Source organism: Neltuma alba, unplaced genomic scaffold (genome assembly GCF_004799145.2).
Source record: "Neltuma alba isolate B1F8T4 unplaced genomic scaffold, ASM479914v2 tig00006653_pilon, whole genome shotgun sequence".
NCBI classification, from domain to species: Eukaryota; Viridiplantae; Streptophyta; class Magnoliopsida; order Fabales; family Fabaceae; genus Neltuma; species Neltuma alba.
This window is the reverse complement of record NW_021634531.1, coordinates 180,251-199,372: the sequence shown is the minus strand read 5'-3', so window position 1 is coordinate 199,372 and position 19,122 is coordinate 180,251. Positions and strand designations below refer to the sequence as shown.

Genomic DNA, 19,122 nt, shown 5'->3' with positions numbered 1-19,122 from the left:
GTACAAAGTACTCCTCCGGTCCTAATTATAAGATCCAATTGACTTATTTGAGGGGATTAAGGAAGTAAGTTAAGTTAGTTATTTATAATAAATAAGTATTGTCATTCCTAAAATATCCTTACTAATTAAGTATATTGGCTAAAACTATCATTATTAGAAGGATTATCTTGGAAAAAAATACATAAATATAAGAGACAAAATGGATTGGGTCTTATAATTAGGACCAAATAAAAAGTCAAATTGGGTCTTATAATAAGGACAGTACTATTAACTTGCGTTAAAGGTGACTAGTTTTTGAGATTTAGCTCCAGATGAAGAAATTAAAGATAATCATCATATACAAACTGTGCAAGGTATTCAAAATAGAGTTTGAAGTACTTGAAAGCATACGATATTGAATTATCAAATGTGATCTTGGAGAATACTGTCGTGCGGCGATCAAGTTTCAAATGGAAGACACCCTATCAAATTTTTAAGGGGAAGAACACCGAGTTCACCATCTATGATGTGTCTTTTGATCAATATAAATACAAAAATAATGGCCAACAAACTTACATGCAGAAAGTTTGGCCCAAAAAAAAGAAAGAAACTTACACGCAGAAAGCATCTTTACAAATATATAAAAAAAAAAAAAGAAATTAAAAAGAAACAATGTATAAACTAATAAGAGTCTGAATAAGTCTAGTCCGCAGGCTTCTCAACGTTTATCCTGTTCAGCAGTTCGCAGGACCTGTTTTGCCAATGATGAAAATGATCTTGCTGTATCCTGCATCTCTGTAGCTCGAAGATTGATACCCTGCCCAACACACCAGATGAGTAGTACATGAATTATTTCCTGCATCCAGTAAAACTACTATCTGTGCTTTTACTTTATAGTTCGTAGCATGTTGTACTACATATACTCCTTCCCATTCTATTCACAAGGACATACTCAATGGTACTTAACACAAGACCTTCTATAATAGCTTTTCCATCATTTCCTAATAATGAGTTATGTCAATCAAAGGGTAAGTTTGGGAAATTACAAATGTTCTTGACATTTAACTAATTTTAACTATTTTCTTTAGGTTTTGGAAAGTAGGTGACGAGCCTTGTAACAAGGATTAGAGGAAGCATAAGATACCTGCAGTTTCCGCATGTTTTCCTGCAACTTGTTCTGCGCCAATTTAGCAGTGCTTGTTTCCTGCGGCAATTCATGATTGATTCATGTTTCTAGTAGCATTTCAAAACACATCATAACTGATTCTAATGTAGTATACAAAATGGTAAATATATTAGCTAATATTTGTTTAAAAAAAATGCATGGCTATCGGTGATATATTTTTTCCAAAAAAAAAAAACAAAGAAAGAAAGAAAGAAAGAAAAATACACTTTTGAACATATCTAATTCTTCATGAACCATGAGTGATCCATGTAGATCTTCTCTGAAGTCTGCAGTTTCTTAAAGGAATGCAGAGCTACAACTGTTCTGTCAATGGATCATAACTTGAATGTTTTTTCATGATGATAGAAAAGCGCAAACCTAATTGATCATAAATTTAATCATTTTGACAAATTATCGATCTTGACCCTCTTGCTTGTGAAATTACATCTGCATTGAGCAGTATAAATCACATGGCCATATTACAAGAAGATAGCTTTTCACCTAGGTAAAATATTTCACCTGTAAATAGGCACATCACAGTATTCCATGATCCTGAAGAATACCATGTAAGTAAATAGACGCCGAATGCATTATGTACAAGTACTTACATCGGAGGAAGAAGAAAACCCATATTTTTTCTTGATTTGATCAACTGCACCACCTTTCTCATCCTGTTGTTGCTCTTCCTTATCTGATGTTTTCTGAATGTTGCCCTTCATGTCTTTCAACCTTCCTGTACATTGGATGCTCAACAAAATCAGCTAAATCAGCTAAAGTTAAGGCCATATCCTTTAAACATCCTTATTCCATCTAGAATCCTTGATGGCAATCAGGAGGAATAAAGACGTAGAAGTAATCAAGCCGTCACTAACCCTTTAGAGCCTGAAACTTGCCAGCCAGATTCTTTTTATTGAGAGTCCCTAGTATCCTTTGATCTTTGCGCATTTCCCCAGGATCCTCGAGGTCAATGTCATCTGTACAGAAGGAAAAAAAAAAACATCTTGAATTGCGTTTGAATTGGCCTTCACCCTATACTTCGTACGAGGGGATTGGAGGGGAAGAGAGGAGGGAAAAAGTTCAATTTAAAAAATTGGAGAAGTGGGATTATACAATTTTGATAAAGAAAAGATGTAAAATAAAAGAGAAAACAAAATCATTTAAAAGCTTTCACTCCCACTTCTTTAATTTTTTAAACGGATCTCGTTTTAAAATTTTTCCTCTCCCCAGCTCCGCTCTATTTCCCTCATCATACCAAACAGATTAAAGAAAATCCCATGGGCTTCTGATGTAAAGCACAAGAAAAGAAGTAGTTTTTTGGGACTACAAGAGCATCTTTCATTGACAAAGGGATTATCCAGACAGATTACGTGTAGAATTCCGCAGGACTGATACGCACTGTCATACCTATGTTCAATTCAAGCTCATCCTCATCCATGGTACGCTTATCACTATGGTCAGCTTCACCTGGGAAATTTGAACTAGAAAAGATCACTGAGAGTTGCTGTATGCTTTCTTTTGTATCTTCTATTTCCATGACTGTCGCCTGCTTTTCTTTACTTCCGGTAAAATCTTTGATAACAGAGCTAAATATACCCTGCCCCGCCGAAAAAAGAATGGAATCACATACCATTTAGAGTTTGGAAAGTAAATAAAAACTAGTGTTCTACCTTTTTCTTTTCCTTATGGACTACCGGGGCAGGGACAACGTCTTCTTGCCATAGCATCCTTTCTTTCCTATAGATACAGCTGACGCTGTCCAAAAGCCTGAAAAGAAGTCAAACATTAGACCGCGATGAGAGCTCCTCTTAATTTAAGTGAAATTCTACTCTCACTGTCTTTTTCCCAGTGATCTTGTTCCCTGTGGCAAATATTCTTCTAGAGCAAATACAGTAGTGAATTAATAACATAATTATCAATGTCAATCTCTAGCCTCACATACCTGAAAGCATCCCTGTTGGCCAACATTGAGGCAACTAAAATTTCCTGGTCACCATTCACCTTCAAATGGAAGTTGTGTTAATTTGTAGTAGATCATAATAATCTAATTCACGCTATAGAAATATTAAAATATACTGGTACCATAACAAGATCTCCTTCGGATGAACAGCAAATTTGTCTGTCAGAAAATGACTTTAATTTCGGAGGTGAATAACCGAAATCTCTGATCGAGGACTCCACGATCAGGGACAACTCTGGCAAAGACCTAATATTTGGACAGAGAAAAAAATGTACGTCAGTACTAAACACTAAAGAATGAAAAATTAATTTAAAAAGCATGTTACGAAGTTGACAAACTAAAAATGGTTCAAAGTCCTGACTTTGAGCTCCAAGCAAACACTTCATCGTTTTTGCTTCTGGAGTACATCGGGTCAACAGAAGTATATTTTTGGTCTGATCATTTTTCTTATAGAAAAAGAAAATTTCGCTCTGTTCAGGATCTCGACTCCAAAAGAAATCTTACACCCACACATGTCAAGAAAAGAGCCACTACCTTAGTTCTACTTTTCCATTGGTGAAAAGGAGCATAAGTCCAATATCCGAACTACTGTAGAATGTAGATGCCCAGCAACAGGATGAGGAATGAAACTTCTTCTTGTGAAGCACCTTTTTAACACCCTGAAACATCCAACCAGTGTAATAGCGGGCACCAGCAAATGTTCAACTGTTATTCATAACATAGAATTGTTGGTATGAATAGAAGTGAAATGCATATTACCTGAACAACAGGCACAAAAGAATAGATATACAAAGCTTTCTCAGAACACAACAAAACGCACAATTGCTTTGTTGTTGCATCATCAATATCATTCGCCTCGCTTGTACCCAATCCCTTGGTTAATTCTCCTTGTCCATCTTAGTAGCACAACAAAGATACGCTTTTCAGTCTTGTTCTTCACGAAGTTTACGATAAGTGATCATTATGTCAACTTTTACTAAGCTCTTACCTAACACTTGCATTAGCAGAGCTCTAGACGGCTTTTAGGATGAACAGTGTCGGTGCTCAATTGGTTTCCAGTTTCACTATCAAGTGCCAAAACAGATGAATCCTTCGTCCCAACAGCTAAAATGTTTTTCTTAAAACCCTGCAAACTGCATGCTCGGAACTGTAGAGAGATGATACCAGTACTAATCTCACTTGTGATTTGTTTCTGATATAACAAAGTTGAGCCATTCATGTCAATAACTGAAACCTGCAACAAAATAATAAAAAACTTTGAACGTCAAAGCGGAAAGAATCAAACGTGGTAGGTAGATGGCACAATATATTTTTGTGTCTACTAGATGATCCTTGGCATTAGTTAAAGTGTTCAATGAAAGTTCAAATATTCTGATAATCTATGATGTGCATTTCGGTTCCAGATCAAATCAACGTGTATCTGGTAATAAAATTCTGGAAAATAGCTCACATATCCTTGATCAGAACCAACAGCAAGATGTTTTGAGCCACGATCTGTGTTCATGGATAGTACAGCACCATTAGTCTTTATAAGTTTCACACTGTGAATTATATGATCAGTCGCTTTTTTGGTGCTTCCTACAAAGAAGAATCGAAATGCGCGTCACTCCTAGACTGAAGACGCTGAGCCGGTCGTTTAACAAATAACAAATGCAGAATATGAAGATAAAATACCCGTAAGAGATATGAAACTGTTGCTTGAATAAGGTTCAGGTTTGAATCTAAAGATCCGAACCTGCAGATCATGTTAATGGCAAGCATACTGTAAAAATAATAGGGAGTGAAGAGAAAAAGAAAGAAAGATGAAAACTAATCGCGATATACTAAATTCATAACCGAAGAAACCTCACCATTCCACTCTGGTCTCCAGAAACAAGCAGAGGCGAGTTGTTATCAAAATATAATGCTGTTATGGGTATGCCACTTGTAGAAAACTCATGTTCACTCTGCATGAAGTTAAAGGGAAAGAACGAAAAGCATAATATATTATTAAACAGGAAAAGTAAATTACCAACAATTCTTAAGTACTTGGAAGAAAGAAAATAACTGTATCTAATCCTCCAACGGCCTGCTTGAACCCAAACATTACCCGGGAGTTTACACTCTTACAGACGCTATCTCGTACGAGTTCTTCACAGCCCATTTTATAGGAAATAAACATAAGATGAAAATTTTGAATATAAATCGTTAACAATTGGGAACAAACTTTTAGTTTATTTCCACTAGAGTAGACAACTTGTGAACATAAAAAGTGTCTGACAAAAAAGTACCTGCTGCTTCAACTGCAAAATTGGGATGAAAAAGGGACATGACGCATCCCAGAAAGTTATGGCTCCATCACTGTGGCCAGTTATGTAGATGTTTTTGACTTTTGAAAATCCAGTGAAGTTGGAAGAATTCAGAGTAGCCACGTCTCTGTGTTTTGTTTCAATGGGAATAAGAGGTGGGTAGTTTTTCAACAGCTGAACATATTCCTATTAGACAACAGGGGGCCAAAAGAACCAAGATGAATAAGCTTTGTCAAGGAAATCTAAGTGACTGTTCGAGATTAACTCTGCATGTTACCTCATCATCGGGATTTCGGAGATTAGGATTGTCTGAGATGAACTTTGATGCCGTGATGCTTGAATCTGCCAGTGGCAACTTAATCATCACTTCCTTTGGCAGTGAGGGCGTGGACTTAGACTGGCATTGTAGAAGATACCTTTCGATCAAATTATCATCGTACACATAAACATGGCCCGATTTCCCAAGCAAAATGAAAGAATCCTGTTTATGCTTGCTTTGCTCACTCGAAGTTGATAAGACGTCAATGTCAATACAGCATTCGGCCAAATGAAGGCCCAGCTTAATTGTCCGAGATTCAGTCTTCTCATTCAGCAACACTACCTGCGCCACATAATCATATAACTATACTTTCCTTTGGATGCAATACGTCCGTTAGAAGAGGGAAGAAACTTTTGTGTAGTTCTGTATTCGTTAGCTATCAGAATCTTCAACAAAAACTGTAAGTAGACATCTTTTACAATTGAAGACTTCCCAAAAAGTTATTTCGCATGTCATGATTGTGCTAAACAATCTGACAACGAACAACTAAAACTACATTGGAAATCATTAATTAAAAGGCACTACCGTTTACAAATTGCTCGTTATAAAAGAAAATATGTGTACAGAAACATGCTGAATAATTGGTGCAAGAATAAGATTTATAATGAGAATGATCCAAGCAAAACAAATACCTGGACTAAGTTTGGAGATGAAATGTCAGAAGCTCCGAGGACATAAAGTCGACTTGCCTTTCCTTCAGCATGTATCCATTTTACTGAGCCAATGGGAATTTTATCTGATTTAAATCCTAGGTTAAGCTTGAACATAGGAGTGTTTTGAGTAGTATAATCAGATGCTGAATCATTCCCAACATTTTGAGAAGGGATGTTCCAAATTAAGAGCTCTCCATTGCTGTACCCTACAACCACCTTACTTCCAAAAGGGCATGCCCAGCATGCAGAAGTCGCTTTCTTAGTTTCATTATAGGATGCTTGTGACATGTTTCCACCGGTTCTGAAAATAGATTTGCTTTCTTGAATATCCCATAATACCATTTGGCCGTTTCTAAAAATTATGAGAACCCTGCATTGGAACACATAAGAGAAGAAAATTTTATAATCAAACGTGACCCGGACAAATCTGGGCTCAAATTAGCTATGCGGTGATGTCCCAAGGGAATGAGATAACTGGGTTCGTGGAGTTTACCTCTTACTTTCAGCCGCTGGCTGAGGCAACATATGTGTCACAACAGTATCATCTGACACTTCGGTTGGACTCCCTAAACAAGATGATTAAGGAACTTAAGAAGCGAAAACTAAGCACTTCTATGACAGACCGAAAAGAGAGGGGAAGCAACAATTCATAGAGGAGTGGCAGATGATTGAGTAAATACCATAAGTCGCTAAATAAATGATAATGTTCTTACACATACCATATTGTTTCTAGTTTGGATGTGATACAATTACTAAAAACTAAATACCAGTTAGTATGTTATAAATAGATTTTGTCTTCCTCTTCTATCTTTGGTCTTCACCAGTAAAAGAGGACTAAACGAATGAAATCCTTTGCAATTAGCCATTTACCCAGAGGTCATGCGAGCCAAGTGAAAACAAAATAAAAGCGGCTAAGCATCTCACCATAAGAAGCTGATAGAGGGATGATGTATTTCATCCGTACCATATGCCAGGGTTCTTGATCCAGGTTGAAAACAGAAATATTGCCAACAGAATCTCCAATGTACCTGCCAACTCAGATGTATATGCTCATGACTTGAGATGCTCCCAAACAATAATTTCTTGATAGTTTCTTTTGAAGTAGACATATTACTTACATGTAGAAGCTATGCTGAATGACAGCAAAAGAAGTAATTTCTTCTTTAACAACGTATTCATGAGCCAACAGCTTCTTGTCAATGTCCCAAACCTAATTACAAAGTTTCTTCATGAATATCTGTTTTTGAATGAACTTCATAGGAAAACACAATCTCCAAGGTAAATACTTACCTCAATATGGTTATTGGAAGTGACATTTATGAGGATGCCTTCGTTGTGGATGAACTGCATATAAATGTCATAATATTGTTAATGTGCAGATTTTCTATATAGCCCAAGAAAAGAACATTTTTCACAACTTGAGTAGGAACATTAATTTGCCGAGCTGCCTGGTAAAGAAAAAAAAAGCAGTGTAGAGTGTAACCTACAGGGAAAAAAATGTAGAGGATCATATAACCTGTAGAAACTTGCTAGGCACTGGCTCAGGGGATTGGAGGATGGCTTGAGTGTTATTTTTCCCAAATAGTTTAATTCTGCCATCCCTGCTCGTGAAAAATAGGGTACAAGATCAGTTTTAGCCTTTTTAAAATCTTAACAGAAGTCACAGAACCAACTTGTCAGATAATGAGATTGTAATTCCCGTGGAACCGAACGAACAAGAACAATCCGTTGGTGCTTCTAGATGTTTATGCTTTTTGTCCTCTTCTTCGCCTCTAAATGTTTATACAGAACACCATGGAATTGAAAACGATTTGAATGTGACAACAGAACAAGGCATAAACATTATATAATAAAATATCTGCCGCTGCATCTTATAAATTGTATATTTTTGAACAAGATGCAATGTTACACACTATGATATAAGGCGCCACAGTAAGTGAGGAAATGGCAAGGATCAACGTACTTTGTGGACAGAGCAAGAATCTTCTGATTATTTTCATAAGCTAATTTGGCGCCGTTGGATGGGACCCCATAGTGAAAAACCAAATGCACGTCTAAATCGCTGGCCTTTAGCCCATCTGAATTCCCACCAGGCTGCAGGCACAACTCACAGCTTTAGCAGAAAGTTCGGCCAAAAAAAAAAAACAAAGAAAACATATCTGCCGCTGCTTTATATGCTCCGAAAATAATAATTAATAATTAACAAATTAATAAATATTAAATAATTTATTCAGGTTAAAATGTTAGTTATAAGATTAGCAACAGTTTCTGACCCTCACATACTGTGAACGGCCATGTCCCGGCTTCTTTTGGTTAGATGTTTCAGTTTTTTTTTTTTTTTTTTGGGTCCAAAGGTTAGATGCTTCGGTTTACTGAGTGGCTTTTTTGGCTGTGCCGGGGAATATGCGGTTGGATACATCAAACTTGAATTTCTCGGATCGAAAAAGGCCAGTTATTTCTCGTGAAATTAAAAAAACAATAATAAAAGGTGGAAGTCTGGACTCAGGAGTCAGGACGGACGGCGTCCTAAGTCTGTCTGACTTGGTCCGAGGTTGCCTGTACCCTCGGGCCTTGGATTCTTGTGGGCTTAAACCGAACTTAACGGTATCTAACATGGGTCCGCCGACCACCCTCTAAATTCATCTTTAGCATAGGGCCCACAATCACTTTGACTACCACCGACCCTGCCCCTCTTTATCTGGGTAAGGGATCTGTTGGCCCGAAAAAAGTGAGCAATATTTTAATTTAATTTTTTTGCCAAGATATTTTAATTTAATAGTCCATTAAGAGCAGTTATAAATATAAAAAAAATATATCAATTTTTACATAAAAGAGAATCAATAACATCTTTTTTCTTTATTACTATTTGCATCGTTGTGGGGCCCAGGCCGAGTAATGAATCCAAATTGGATAAAACCAAATCTTTTCCAGGCAACCCAAAAACTTCATATTTGCGAGGGTAAAAACTAAAAGGCAAGAGTAAGTAAAGGACGATGTATGGATCGAACAAAACAGGCAAGGTCTCCTTTTCCTTTCTCTCTTCGGGAGGCAATCAAGGAGCTGGCAGTGAAGGCCATACAGCTGTCCGTTGTGGGATCATTTTTATACGTTGAATCTCGATCAAAATATCATTTGCTAACGGAAGTTTAGATGACCAATCAAAAAACCGGATGGCCAAAGATTGTCCGTCGGTATAATATTCCATATTACTACTAGCATTTTATCTTATGGGAAGAGGGCTTTGCCGGGATACTGCAGTTTATGTTGTATCTTTACTGGGAAACCAGAATAAGAAAATTAGCACAGGCGTTACAGAAGATAGTAAACAATATCTTCACGACTTCACCGTACCTATCGTTACCCCTGAAACACAGTCTAAGGCGGAGCTCCGGAACTGGGATCAGTTGTCAGAGAAATGAATTAAACTCTGAGAACATAGTTTTGTGAAAACGAAACCGAAAGGAAATCGGGGATCGGTCGTGACACAGAGAAAACACGTACGGGGGGTGATTGGACTAAGCAAGCGGAGTTGGAAAGAGAAGAGATGGAATGAAATAATTGAACTGACCTTCTTGATGGAGGCTTTCTCGACGAGCTTCTTGACGAACATTGGGGGATGATGATGAGCGGAGCGACTCCGGATCGGAGAGAGTCAAGTCCCGAATCAGTCAGAGAGAGGGGGGGGGGGCGAGAGAGGAAGGAAAGTTCTTTGTGATAACCGAAAGGAGAGAGTGAGGTGGTGGCGCTTTGGTAGAGAGCAGTTGAGTACGGTTTTTGCTATGGCCGATGGATGGATGCAAGGAAGGGACAAACATTTAACATTTTAAGAGTGAGGGGTCATTAATTTAATGAATTAATTTTAATTAATTGTATACGATCCTATATGCCGGAGTTGAACCCCTGGGGGGGTGGTTTGGGATCCAATGTGGATGGGCACACGTGGATACACATAGAGATGTCTGACAACGTCTCTTTGTCTGCACTCTTTCGATCAAGCTATAGAGTAATCATCACGCTCAACAAGATGACACGTGTGAATTTCAGATTGCCCGATGGTTTAGCGGACCCCTCCTCGACTCCTACGTGGCACCGCACGATTGCATTCCCCCTCCCAGGGGATTTGTTTCTATTTGGCTGAGCCCGGCCTCATCATGGTGTTCTTTGTTCCACTTTCGAAGGGGTTTGGTTTGCGCAAAAAATACCTTTAAAACAATTTTTTTATAAATTTATTTTTAAAATTTGTATCCAGACACTCTTGTTTGTTCAGTAACTGATTTGGTGATCATATATATGTATACACATGTAAACTAATGTTAATAACTTATCTTGGGAAACATAAGACCGAGAAAGGCACTTGCATTGACATTGAGGATATGATGAATCACGTTACATGTATTTCAAATGGAAATGTGTGTTTACATGGCATCACAAATTAAGGGCCTATTTGGTGCAATTGTGTATATACTCTCTACCATGCAATGCAATGAGATGTAATGTGATTTTGATTATCATTAGAATGTTCGGTATGACATTGGACATGTGTAAAAGAAAATTTAATTTTTATAATAAATTATATATGCAAACAAATAAAAAGACCAAAATAATCCTCATCCAACCCAAAAAAAAAAAACGTTTGCCTTGTACTTTCGTATTTCTTCAACAGTAACAAATAAAATAAAAAGAGAAACAGGCCATGACATTGACTTCAATATACAATCAAAATTCATGAATCACAAGTCGAACCACAAACTATACAAATTTGGAACCAATTTTTTAGAATTAACTAAGTAAAACGCAGAGAATGATAAATCAAAACTAACAATGCAGGTTTGGAATCAATTTTTTGGGTTTTTGGGAAAATCAAAACTATTGATCCTTCTCTTCATACATCCTCTTCAATTACTTTGTTTTAATATTGATCTTATGAAGTGAAAGCCATGGAGTGCGACCATGAGAAGGAATCGTGATTGGGAGATGAAACTTTGTCAACGTTGAAGGAACAGGCTTCGTCGGCATTGAAGAACACGGTGGTGGAGGCAAAGAAAGGAGGTGGTGGGGCATCAAAGATGATGTCGACAACAATAGAGATGAGTGAGACAGAGGCTGTAGAAGAAGAAGTCCAAGAAACAAGAGATGAGGAGGAGGGATTGAGGGCATTTTGTGTCCGTTTACATTGGATATGATAGGAAAATAAGACTTTTCAAAACATTCAATGGGATGTTGATGAGTATTCATGAGGGAGAGGTGTGAATAAAGATTACTAAATTTTTGGTAATCATCATAACCATTGTAAACCTTATTACCATGCTAAAAAGCAACCAAATATCATTCTCTTGATAATGCAATTTCCATTACCTTCACAGGCCTGCAACTGGGTTAAACCAAACGGGTCCTAATAAATGAATACAACTGAGAATGATTATAGTTTTTTGTTGTCGGCAAAAGAAAAGAGAAAGAAAAGATTGTAGCAGTCTTTTGTGAGGGGGAAAAAAAGGAACAAGAAAAATGGAATGGGCTAGAGCGGGAACAAGTGATTGGGAAGGAAAGAGGGAGATGGGAAAGAGCAGTTTGGGCCACGGCCCAAGGCTGAGGCGAAGGAAGAAGGAATGAAGGCCCAGAAAGGAGGAGGCGAATGACGAGGGAAAGGAAGGAGAGTGAGGGGGTGATGATGGAGGGCTGAGGCCGACACGTGATTGCACAGCTTTTACAACCAAATATCCCCACTGGCGCTGCCTCCTTTCATTATGAACTGCTTAGGCCCCCCAAATGCACACACAGCGGTTCGTTCTTCTGCAACGCACAGTCGTGTTTTGCATCCTTCTTCAAGCTTCATCAATCCCTCCAGCCACCAGCATGTTCAAAACAAAGGACCATGCAAACCGAACACGAGCGAGGCGGGGGCGCCAAATGGCGCGGCCTGTGGCGGGGCTAACTTTTTAGCTGCACCCGTATAATAACTTCCTAAGCAAGCAAGAAATATAAGCTTAAATATACAAGTCATCTCTAAGCCTGCTCACTTTTTTTTTCCTTCCCTTTTAATAAATAACATTGATGCCTATAATTGCTTCCTTACAATTTTTTTAATCACACACACTCATACCACACTCATCACTTATAAGGATTAATGCCTATGACTGAACAAGTTACAAGGCTCCAATTACAAAACTATAAGAATTTATGAATTAATTTTCTCAAAACTAAAAGCAGTCTTCCAATTTTAAATACAGATAAATAAGAGCAAATTTGTCTTCAAAAATACAAATTACTTGCGGGATGCAACGCCTCCCGAGTTCCTCCTGCTAATTAACGTCGGTATGTAAATTGTCTGACCCCAACGCGGCACTCAACACGAAAGTCATAACAACGTGATGCAAAAGGCAAAATGGAAATAAAGGGAACGCTTGCTTTTATGAGATAATCACGTTAAAGTACTCATGAGGGGACTTATGTGCATTCTAGTTTCATTATGAAATTATTCTACGGGATTAACGGATGAAAACTGAGCGTAATAGGAGTAATTCATGTGCAGCTGGAACGAGAAATAGGAAACAAGATTGAATTTGAACCCCAACTTCACAAGAACGTTGGGTGCTTTTCTACGGATTAACGTTTTCAATACGCTTTATCCTCTGATAATTTTCCCTGACTTTTTAATCGTCCTTTTTAATTATTTTGGACGCACCTCCGCCTTGTAGTGTGCAGGCTATATTCTTTAGGCCATTCATCGAGTCAGCCAGCCAGCTCGCTGGAAATTTATCCAATAAAATAAAAAAAGAAAAGAATGATTAGCGAATAAAGAAAATAGTGTTGACAGGCGCTTCGTTTTCTCTCACTTGTTTCCAGCAATGGGCTGAGTACTTTCCCTCTACATTGACATCGTAGCTCTTTCCTTTGTCCCCATTATTTGTTAATTATTCTCATTTCTGGGCCTCACCTTTGTTCCGATTCATAGTTGTCAATTCCCATTTTCCAAAGCTCTCTCCGTTCTGGGATTTGTTAGTTTCCAGCCCCTATCAATTTTTCCCCACCTCTATCGAGCTCGGACATTCTTCAACGATAATCGCCTGCTGGCTGATCAATCAAAAGCTTGGAGGTTTATTTGTTGATAAGTTGTTCTGGTTTTTCTCTATGGTGCGTAATACATTCCCTGTCTTCTAACCGACCATCCATTGCACAGAAGACAACACGCATATGAATCTGAATAATTTGTTTTAAAGCATCTTCTTACTAGTAGAGCAATCTTAAAAACAAGTTCGGCTGCAAACTCAGCTGTGACCACTGGTCGTAAATTACGGGGTTCAGAGAGTTGTGGTTCCTCCTTTTGGCTTCCAACGTTTTCCTTGATCATGCTCAGACCACTTGAATGCCCTTTGCTCTTCATTGTTCACAAAGAAGTCAAAGTTATCAGATTTTGATGAAAAGTCCTGTTCATAGTTCCTAATTTTGCTCAAATCTTTATCCTCCTGTCTAACATTGGGAATTCGGTCTGCATGCTTTCACTAAGACTGTTATTTTTATGGAATAATTTATGCCTGCTTTGTTCTACATAGCGGGATTGGCAGTCCATCCGTCGCAGATGTCTGAATGCATAAACCGGTTTGATTTGGACCTCATTCACTTCACGATCAAATTTTCTCAAGTTTCAACATGCCTGGATTTTACGTTATATTTCTAATCGCTTTTTAACTAATATACGGGTATCCTATGGCGTGGCAGGATTAAAACGGGATGTGATGGTTTATTTCATGCGAAGAAATAAAATTTTAATGGGATGAGATATGGAAGGACAATTTTGGACCCGAGAGTCTTTCGGTTGACCATCTGCCTGTATGGGAGGCTTGTTGCGCATTTTTGAGTTCAATCACGGGAGCATGGCCAAGAAAGTTCATGCCCGCAAGAGACGTCATGGTGGTGAGTGTTGATTGACCCTTATCTCATACTATGGAAGGACCTTTAGTAAATTTGTCTGACTGAGAATAGGATTATCTTGCTCAGCAGTCAAAAAATTCATTATAAATCGGTTTCGTGCCTCCTCTGCTAGATTGGTTTTGGTAGGATGCTGCTCATTCTGTTGTTATGTGCTCCGCAGGCCTGGAACCTCCTCGCAATAGCCTGGAGCTTCAAGTTGACGCATCTCAAATTCAATGCCCGCAAGGGGAATTACCGGTAAGTGTCTGTCATGTTGATATCATCCCAACACCTCGAACTGTTATTAACTGCGGATCTACTATCCCTTAGCATTTTGGGGGAATGACATCACGTGTATTGGACCTGGCCATGGTAAAATTATTCTCGATATCAAGCTAGAAATGCTTGAATTATAAAGTAGTGGGTGTTCTACTAGTCCTACCTCATGTGCCATTGAGATTATGGATTTTTGTCAATCCATCGTTTAAAGTAATGCTGAAATTGTTTTACTGCAAAACCTTATGCATTGTTCTGGTTCTGATGACACACCAGTCATATTTGCAGTTGACCTTTTATTCACAAGTGTGACATTAACTTCATGAGATTCCGTTTCTTGTTTCCATCTACAGCAATTAAGTGCTCTTTGTATGTTTCGTGATATATATTTCTTTCTTTCTTCTCATTCTTGAGTTGTTTCTACAGCAATTAACTTTCATTTAAATTTTTCAGTATCATTATCAAGTAGAAGAGTTGTCAGTGAATGCTAGTTGTTCAGACACGGTTTCAGTGAAGAAACTGATCAATGATGAGCTATGCCAGCGACCAACCACCAAACCAAACGCACCGAGCCTTGTGGCCAGATTAATGGGTATAGATATGATGCCATCAGATGCTAAATCTGCAATTCCATCAGATGAAATAAAACGTGAAAATATGGGGAAAAAGTTTTCTGAGAAGGAAGTGAATGGAAGGGGTTCAGGTGGTCGGGGTTCTGGCAACTCTAATTCTTGTAGCCAGATGGAATTTGACTCTCATTGCCAAGACACAGATGATGATGATGGATGGAACCAATATTTGGGAAAACCAAAGCCCCGGGACCATCCTCAGGAAGAGGAACTGCAGAAGTTCAAGAAAGAATTTGAAGCATTTCAAGCAGCGAGGTTAATGGAGTGTTCAAAGGCTGTTGAAGTTGACAATAACCCCAGACAACTGCCTGCACGAGAGAGCATGGACAAGAAAAAGATGGCAGATCATGCAACTTCACATAGACTGGCTACAGAGTTAACAAATTATGGTGGTCCAGAATATCATGGTAATATCATGGAGTTATTTCCTACTAGGCACAAAGAAACCTTTCCTTCAAGGAGCAGAACCTTAAGTAGAGACTTTGAGGAGTCCTTAATGATGAAATCTAATGGCCCACAGGATGGTTATTCACCAACTCGAATAGTTATTTTGAAGCCCGGTCCTGATAGGATTTACAGTCATGAGGATAATTGGATCAATCCATTCGGCATTTCACAAGAGAGAAATAGCATAGAAGATTTTCTCAAAGAGGTCAGAGAGCGGCTAAAATGTGAACTGCAGGGGAAAACTTCTAAAAAGGGTTATGTGGTTCGTGGAAGTGGAATTGAGACACCTTACAATGAAAAGCCATCAGATCCTAAACAAATTGCTCGCAATATAGCAAAACAGGTCAGAGAAAGCGTGACTAGAGATGTTGCAACAAATTTGCTCCGCTCAGAATCAACAAAATCATGCAGAAGTGAAATTCAGTTCAATGGATCAAGTTCCCCAGAATTTATCAATAGAGATTCCAGGAGATTCTTGTCAGAGAGGCTAAGAAATGTTCTAAAAAGCAAAGCTTATCTTGATATTCCTGGAGCGACTTGTGGGAATTCAAGGTCATATCTCCTAGATGATCACAATGACAGGTTAAAACAAGATAATGATAGTACGAATTCAAATTATTCGAGCCACTGGGAAATTTCAAAAGAGGAAAAAGAAATGCAAACAGGCTCTTTCAGGTGTGAACAAGTTGGCGATATATCACTCCCCAAAGAATCGTCCCCTAGAAACCTTGTTAGATCCTTGTCTGCTCCAGTATCAGGAACATCATTTGGAAAACTTCTTCTAGAGGACCGACATATTTTAACTGGTGCGCAAATTCGGAGGAAGCTTGAAGCTATTGAAACTGCGTCTGTTGATGTTAAAAAGAAAAAGAAGGATAGATTTAACATCAAAGAAAAGGTTTCCAACTTCAAATATAATCTTGTCCTAAGAGGGAAGCTGTTTGGAAAAAAATTTCAGTCAGTGGGGGAATCACATAGCAATGAAGATGGTTCCATGATGGTAGATGTCACGAGTGGACCGACAGTTCTTTTGAATTGTGGTGAAAGGCATGTAAGTTCATCGTACGCTTTATAAATTCTTTTTACACGCACATTTGCTGTCAATTATATTTCATGATTGATTGTCATTTAATCTTTAGATATTCTGTCATATGCTCTTAGGAGAACTCCACTGAGGTCCCTCCCAGTCCTGCATCTGTATGCAGCAATGCTCAGGAAGAGCTGTGGAAGCGAGCTGAATACTTAAGCCCAATTTCAACTCCGGATGTATCTTCAAGAGATGATAATGCTATGCCAGAGGTTCTTAGAGAAATTAGCTCTGGTTTGAACGGTAAGATAATAAAAGTTCCAGCTTTCATGCATTGCGTCATGATATCATAGATGGATAGACTTATTTCATGTACTGCACACGGGAAGTTTTATCAACAATCAATTTTAAAGGGTTCTCCTAGTAGATCAGATGTTGATTTCATATTTTTGCTTAATGTTTTCATATTTAGGTAACTTGTTTGAAGTGCTACACAATTTCTATTATGGGGTTCTGGGTTTGTATTAGTTAAACTTTCTTGTTGAATTCACAGTCTTTGATGTATGTGCTTATATCTGGAATCTTTTTTATACATCTTCTGTATAAGTTATAAAAACTAACAGGATACGTTCAGTTGGTATTTTCCTGCTACAGGACAATATTATTATTATTATTATTATTATAAAGTAGAGGCTACCTGCTTCATCTTGCTGACAACAAAGTAAAATTTTGTTCACATTATGATTTTTTTATCTGTGATTTTGTGAATTAGCTGAGATAGTTGAGAGAGGAACAAAATCCAACCTGTATTGTGTTTTCTCAATTCAGCACATCTAACCTTCTTGCTAGTCTAGAGATAATAAATATTTGCTTATAGTTTCCTTTTTATGTTGATTTAACAGAGTTAAGGAGGCAGATAAATCAACTTGAGTCTGATGGCCCTGAGGAATTAATGGTCAAACAGGAGCCTGAGGAATCTAAGTTGGCACAATTGGAGGATCCAGCAGAATCCTACATAAGAGATCTGCTTGTTGCTTCTGGTCTATACTTCGGTTCATGGGATAAATCCTTATTAAAAGGGGACACGTTTGCGAAGCCTATTGGGAACTCGGTTTTTGAAGAAGTTGAGGAATCTCATAAAAAAATGCTCAAGGAGAACGAAACTTCAACCAAGGATCAAAGTGACAATACGTTAGAGCACAAGCTATTGCATGATTTGCTAAATGAAGGACTTTTCATTGTTCTTGGACCACCTTTAACGTTGTCTAGATTCAGAAGGAAACTATGCTGTTCCTCCTCCATGCTGCCGCCACCACGTGGGAAGGAACTTCTGAAGTTGGTATGGGAAATCATTAGAGTTACTTTATATCCACCGTCTGACGTAACTTCTGATTCTCTTGATACGTTGGTGGCCAGAGATCTGGGCCCCAACCCCTGGATTGGATTGATGGATGATGAGCTTAATATACTGGAAGGAGAGATAGAACGTCTAGTTACTGAAGATCTGGTTGAAGAACTCACTAGGGATATGATATGCTGAGGTAGTGTGAAGTAAAACCTCGTTCATCGGAACAAGGCTCATAAACGTTTCTTTTATAAACAAAATGAAACATGATCTTGTCTAATTCATCTGATGTTGCAGGAGTGTGTGCGTGTGTGTGTAAATTTTGGCGTGAGCACTGGACACTGAGGGCAGCAAGCTGAGTTGTGGTAATACATACTGATAGTGTACATGAGTGGCATTTGTTATTAGGATTTTTTTTTAGTGCAAAAAAATCGATTGGATTCTATGATTTCTTCCATGTTCATGAGTGTATAAATTGGTGTTACTTTTATGCCGTGGCCTTGCGCTGCACTTTCTTCCATAATGCAATTATGGTGATTCTTTTATCATTTCTCTCTGATATGCTAAAAGTCTCACTTTCATTGAACGAAGTACAGGTACATAATTATTATTAAAAAGGCCGAAGGTCATCATCTTTCTCCCAGTTGGATGCTTGCTCGATTGCAAAATGAGGATTATAATAAGTTATTGATGAGGGTCCCCAAAGTCCCATGTCGGCAGGATAATAGCTTTTTCACATGATCAAACTAAACTTGGCAATAATGGCTTATGATCTTTTTAACGTGCATCTATAGGTGCCTTTTCATATGTCAAATCGGTAGGTTGAAACCTGCATTATTGAGGCGCTGAACACCCCCCCCCCCTTTTTCGCTCCCCCTCCCCCACTTTTTTATGTTCTCTTTTTAACCATTTTCATGATGATTTCATGTAGTTGTGTTTTCTATTCTATAAGCATATGACTCGGATGCAAAGCATGCAATTAAGGTCTTAAGCGTAAGCGTGGCGCTAAAATAGAATTAGTGCATGCTCTCGTAATTTTACAACCCTTATAGCAGTATGAGACCTGACTAGGCCAGATTTTAAATTTTATTTTCTTGTTACCTATTATTTTCGGTCTTTAATATAAGAG

At 38.2% G+C, this 19,122-nt stretch overlaps 2 protein-coding genes across 4 annotated transcripts; one reads left to right on the top strand and one right to left on the bottom strand.

The window, feature by feature from the left end:
• Positions 1 to 375: 375 nt before the first annotated feature.
• On the bottom strand, positions 376 to 10,139 carry LOC114750824 (uncharacterized). The gene is given in 25 exon segments (XM_028939444.1): positions 376 to 796; positions 1,124 to 1,183; positions 1,753 to 1,877; positions 2,017 to 2,118; positions 2,549 to 2,738; positions 2,812 to 2,908; positions 3,084 to 3,142; positions 3,224 to 3,347; positions 3,636 to 3,760; positions 3,861 to 3,997; positions 4,090 to 4,125; positions 4,128 to 4,335; positions 4,552 to 4,679; positions 4,776 to 4,836; positions 4,952 to 5,047; positions 5,372 to 5,575; positions 5,667 to 5,990; positions 6,341 to 6,731; positions 6,855 to 6,927; positions 7,286 to 7,389; positions 7,480 to 7,571; positions 7,652 to 7,705; positions 7,878 to 7,962; positions 8,325 to 8,455; positions 9,930 to 10,139. Coding segments are annotated over 25 exon segments (3,147 nt in total). The 5' UTR covers positions 9,972 to 10,139; the 3' UTR covers positions 376 to 697.
• Positions 10,140 to 13,203: 3,064 nt separating this feature from the next.
• Positions 13,204 to 18,541, top strand: LOC114750825 (uncharacterized). Of its 3 annotated transcripts, none has more exons than XM_028939448.1 (6): positions 13,204 to 13,454; positions 14,078 to 14,272; positions 14,451 to 14,527; positions 14,999 to 16,672; positions 16,783 to 16,951; positions 17,551 to 18,541. In XM_028939448.1, exons 2-6 carry the CDS (start codon positions 14,191 to 14,193, stop codon positions 18,186 to 18,188), a joined length of 2,640 nt encoding a protein of 879 aa, XP_028795281.1. In that variant the 5' UTR covers positions 13,204 to 13,454; positions 14,078 to 14,190; the 3' UTR covers positions 18,189 to 18,541. The 3 variants fall into 3 exon arrangements, with proteins under 3 accessions (XP_028795281.1, XP_028795279.1, XP_028795278.1); XM_028939446.1 differs by having other exon boundaries at positions 13,539 to 14,272; XM_028939445.1 differs by having other exon boundaries at positions 13,204 to 13,492.
• Positions 18,542 to 19,122: the final 581 nt, after the last annotated feature.

Excerpts from the sequence above, each read along its gene's own strand:
- LOC114750825 (XM_028939448.1), top strand. The coding sequence starts at position 14,191 with ATGGGAGGCTTGTTGCGCATTTTTGAGTTCAATCACGGGAGCATGGCC. Across the intron at positions 14,273-14,450 it reads CCGCAAGAGACGTCATGGTG|GCCTGGAACCTCCTCGCAAT; the intron begins GTGAGTGTTGAT and ends TGTGCTCCGCAG. Across the intron at positions 16,952-17,550 it reads AATTAGCTCTGGTTTGAACG|AGTTAAGGAGGCAGATAAAT; the intron begins GTAAGATAATAA and ends TTGATTTAACAG.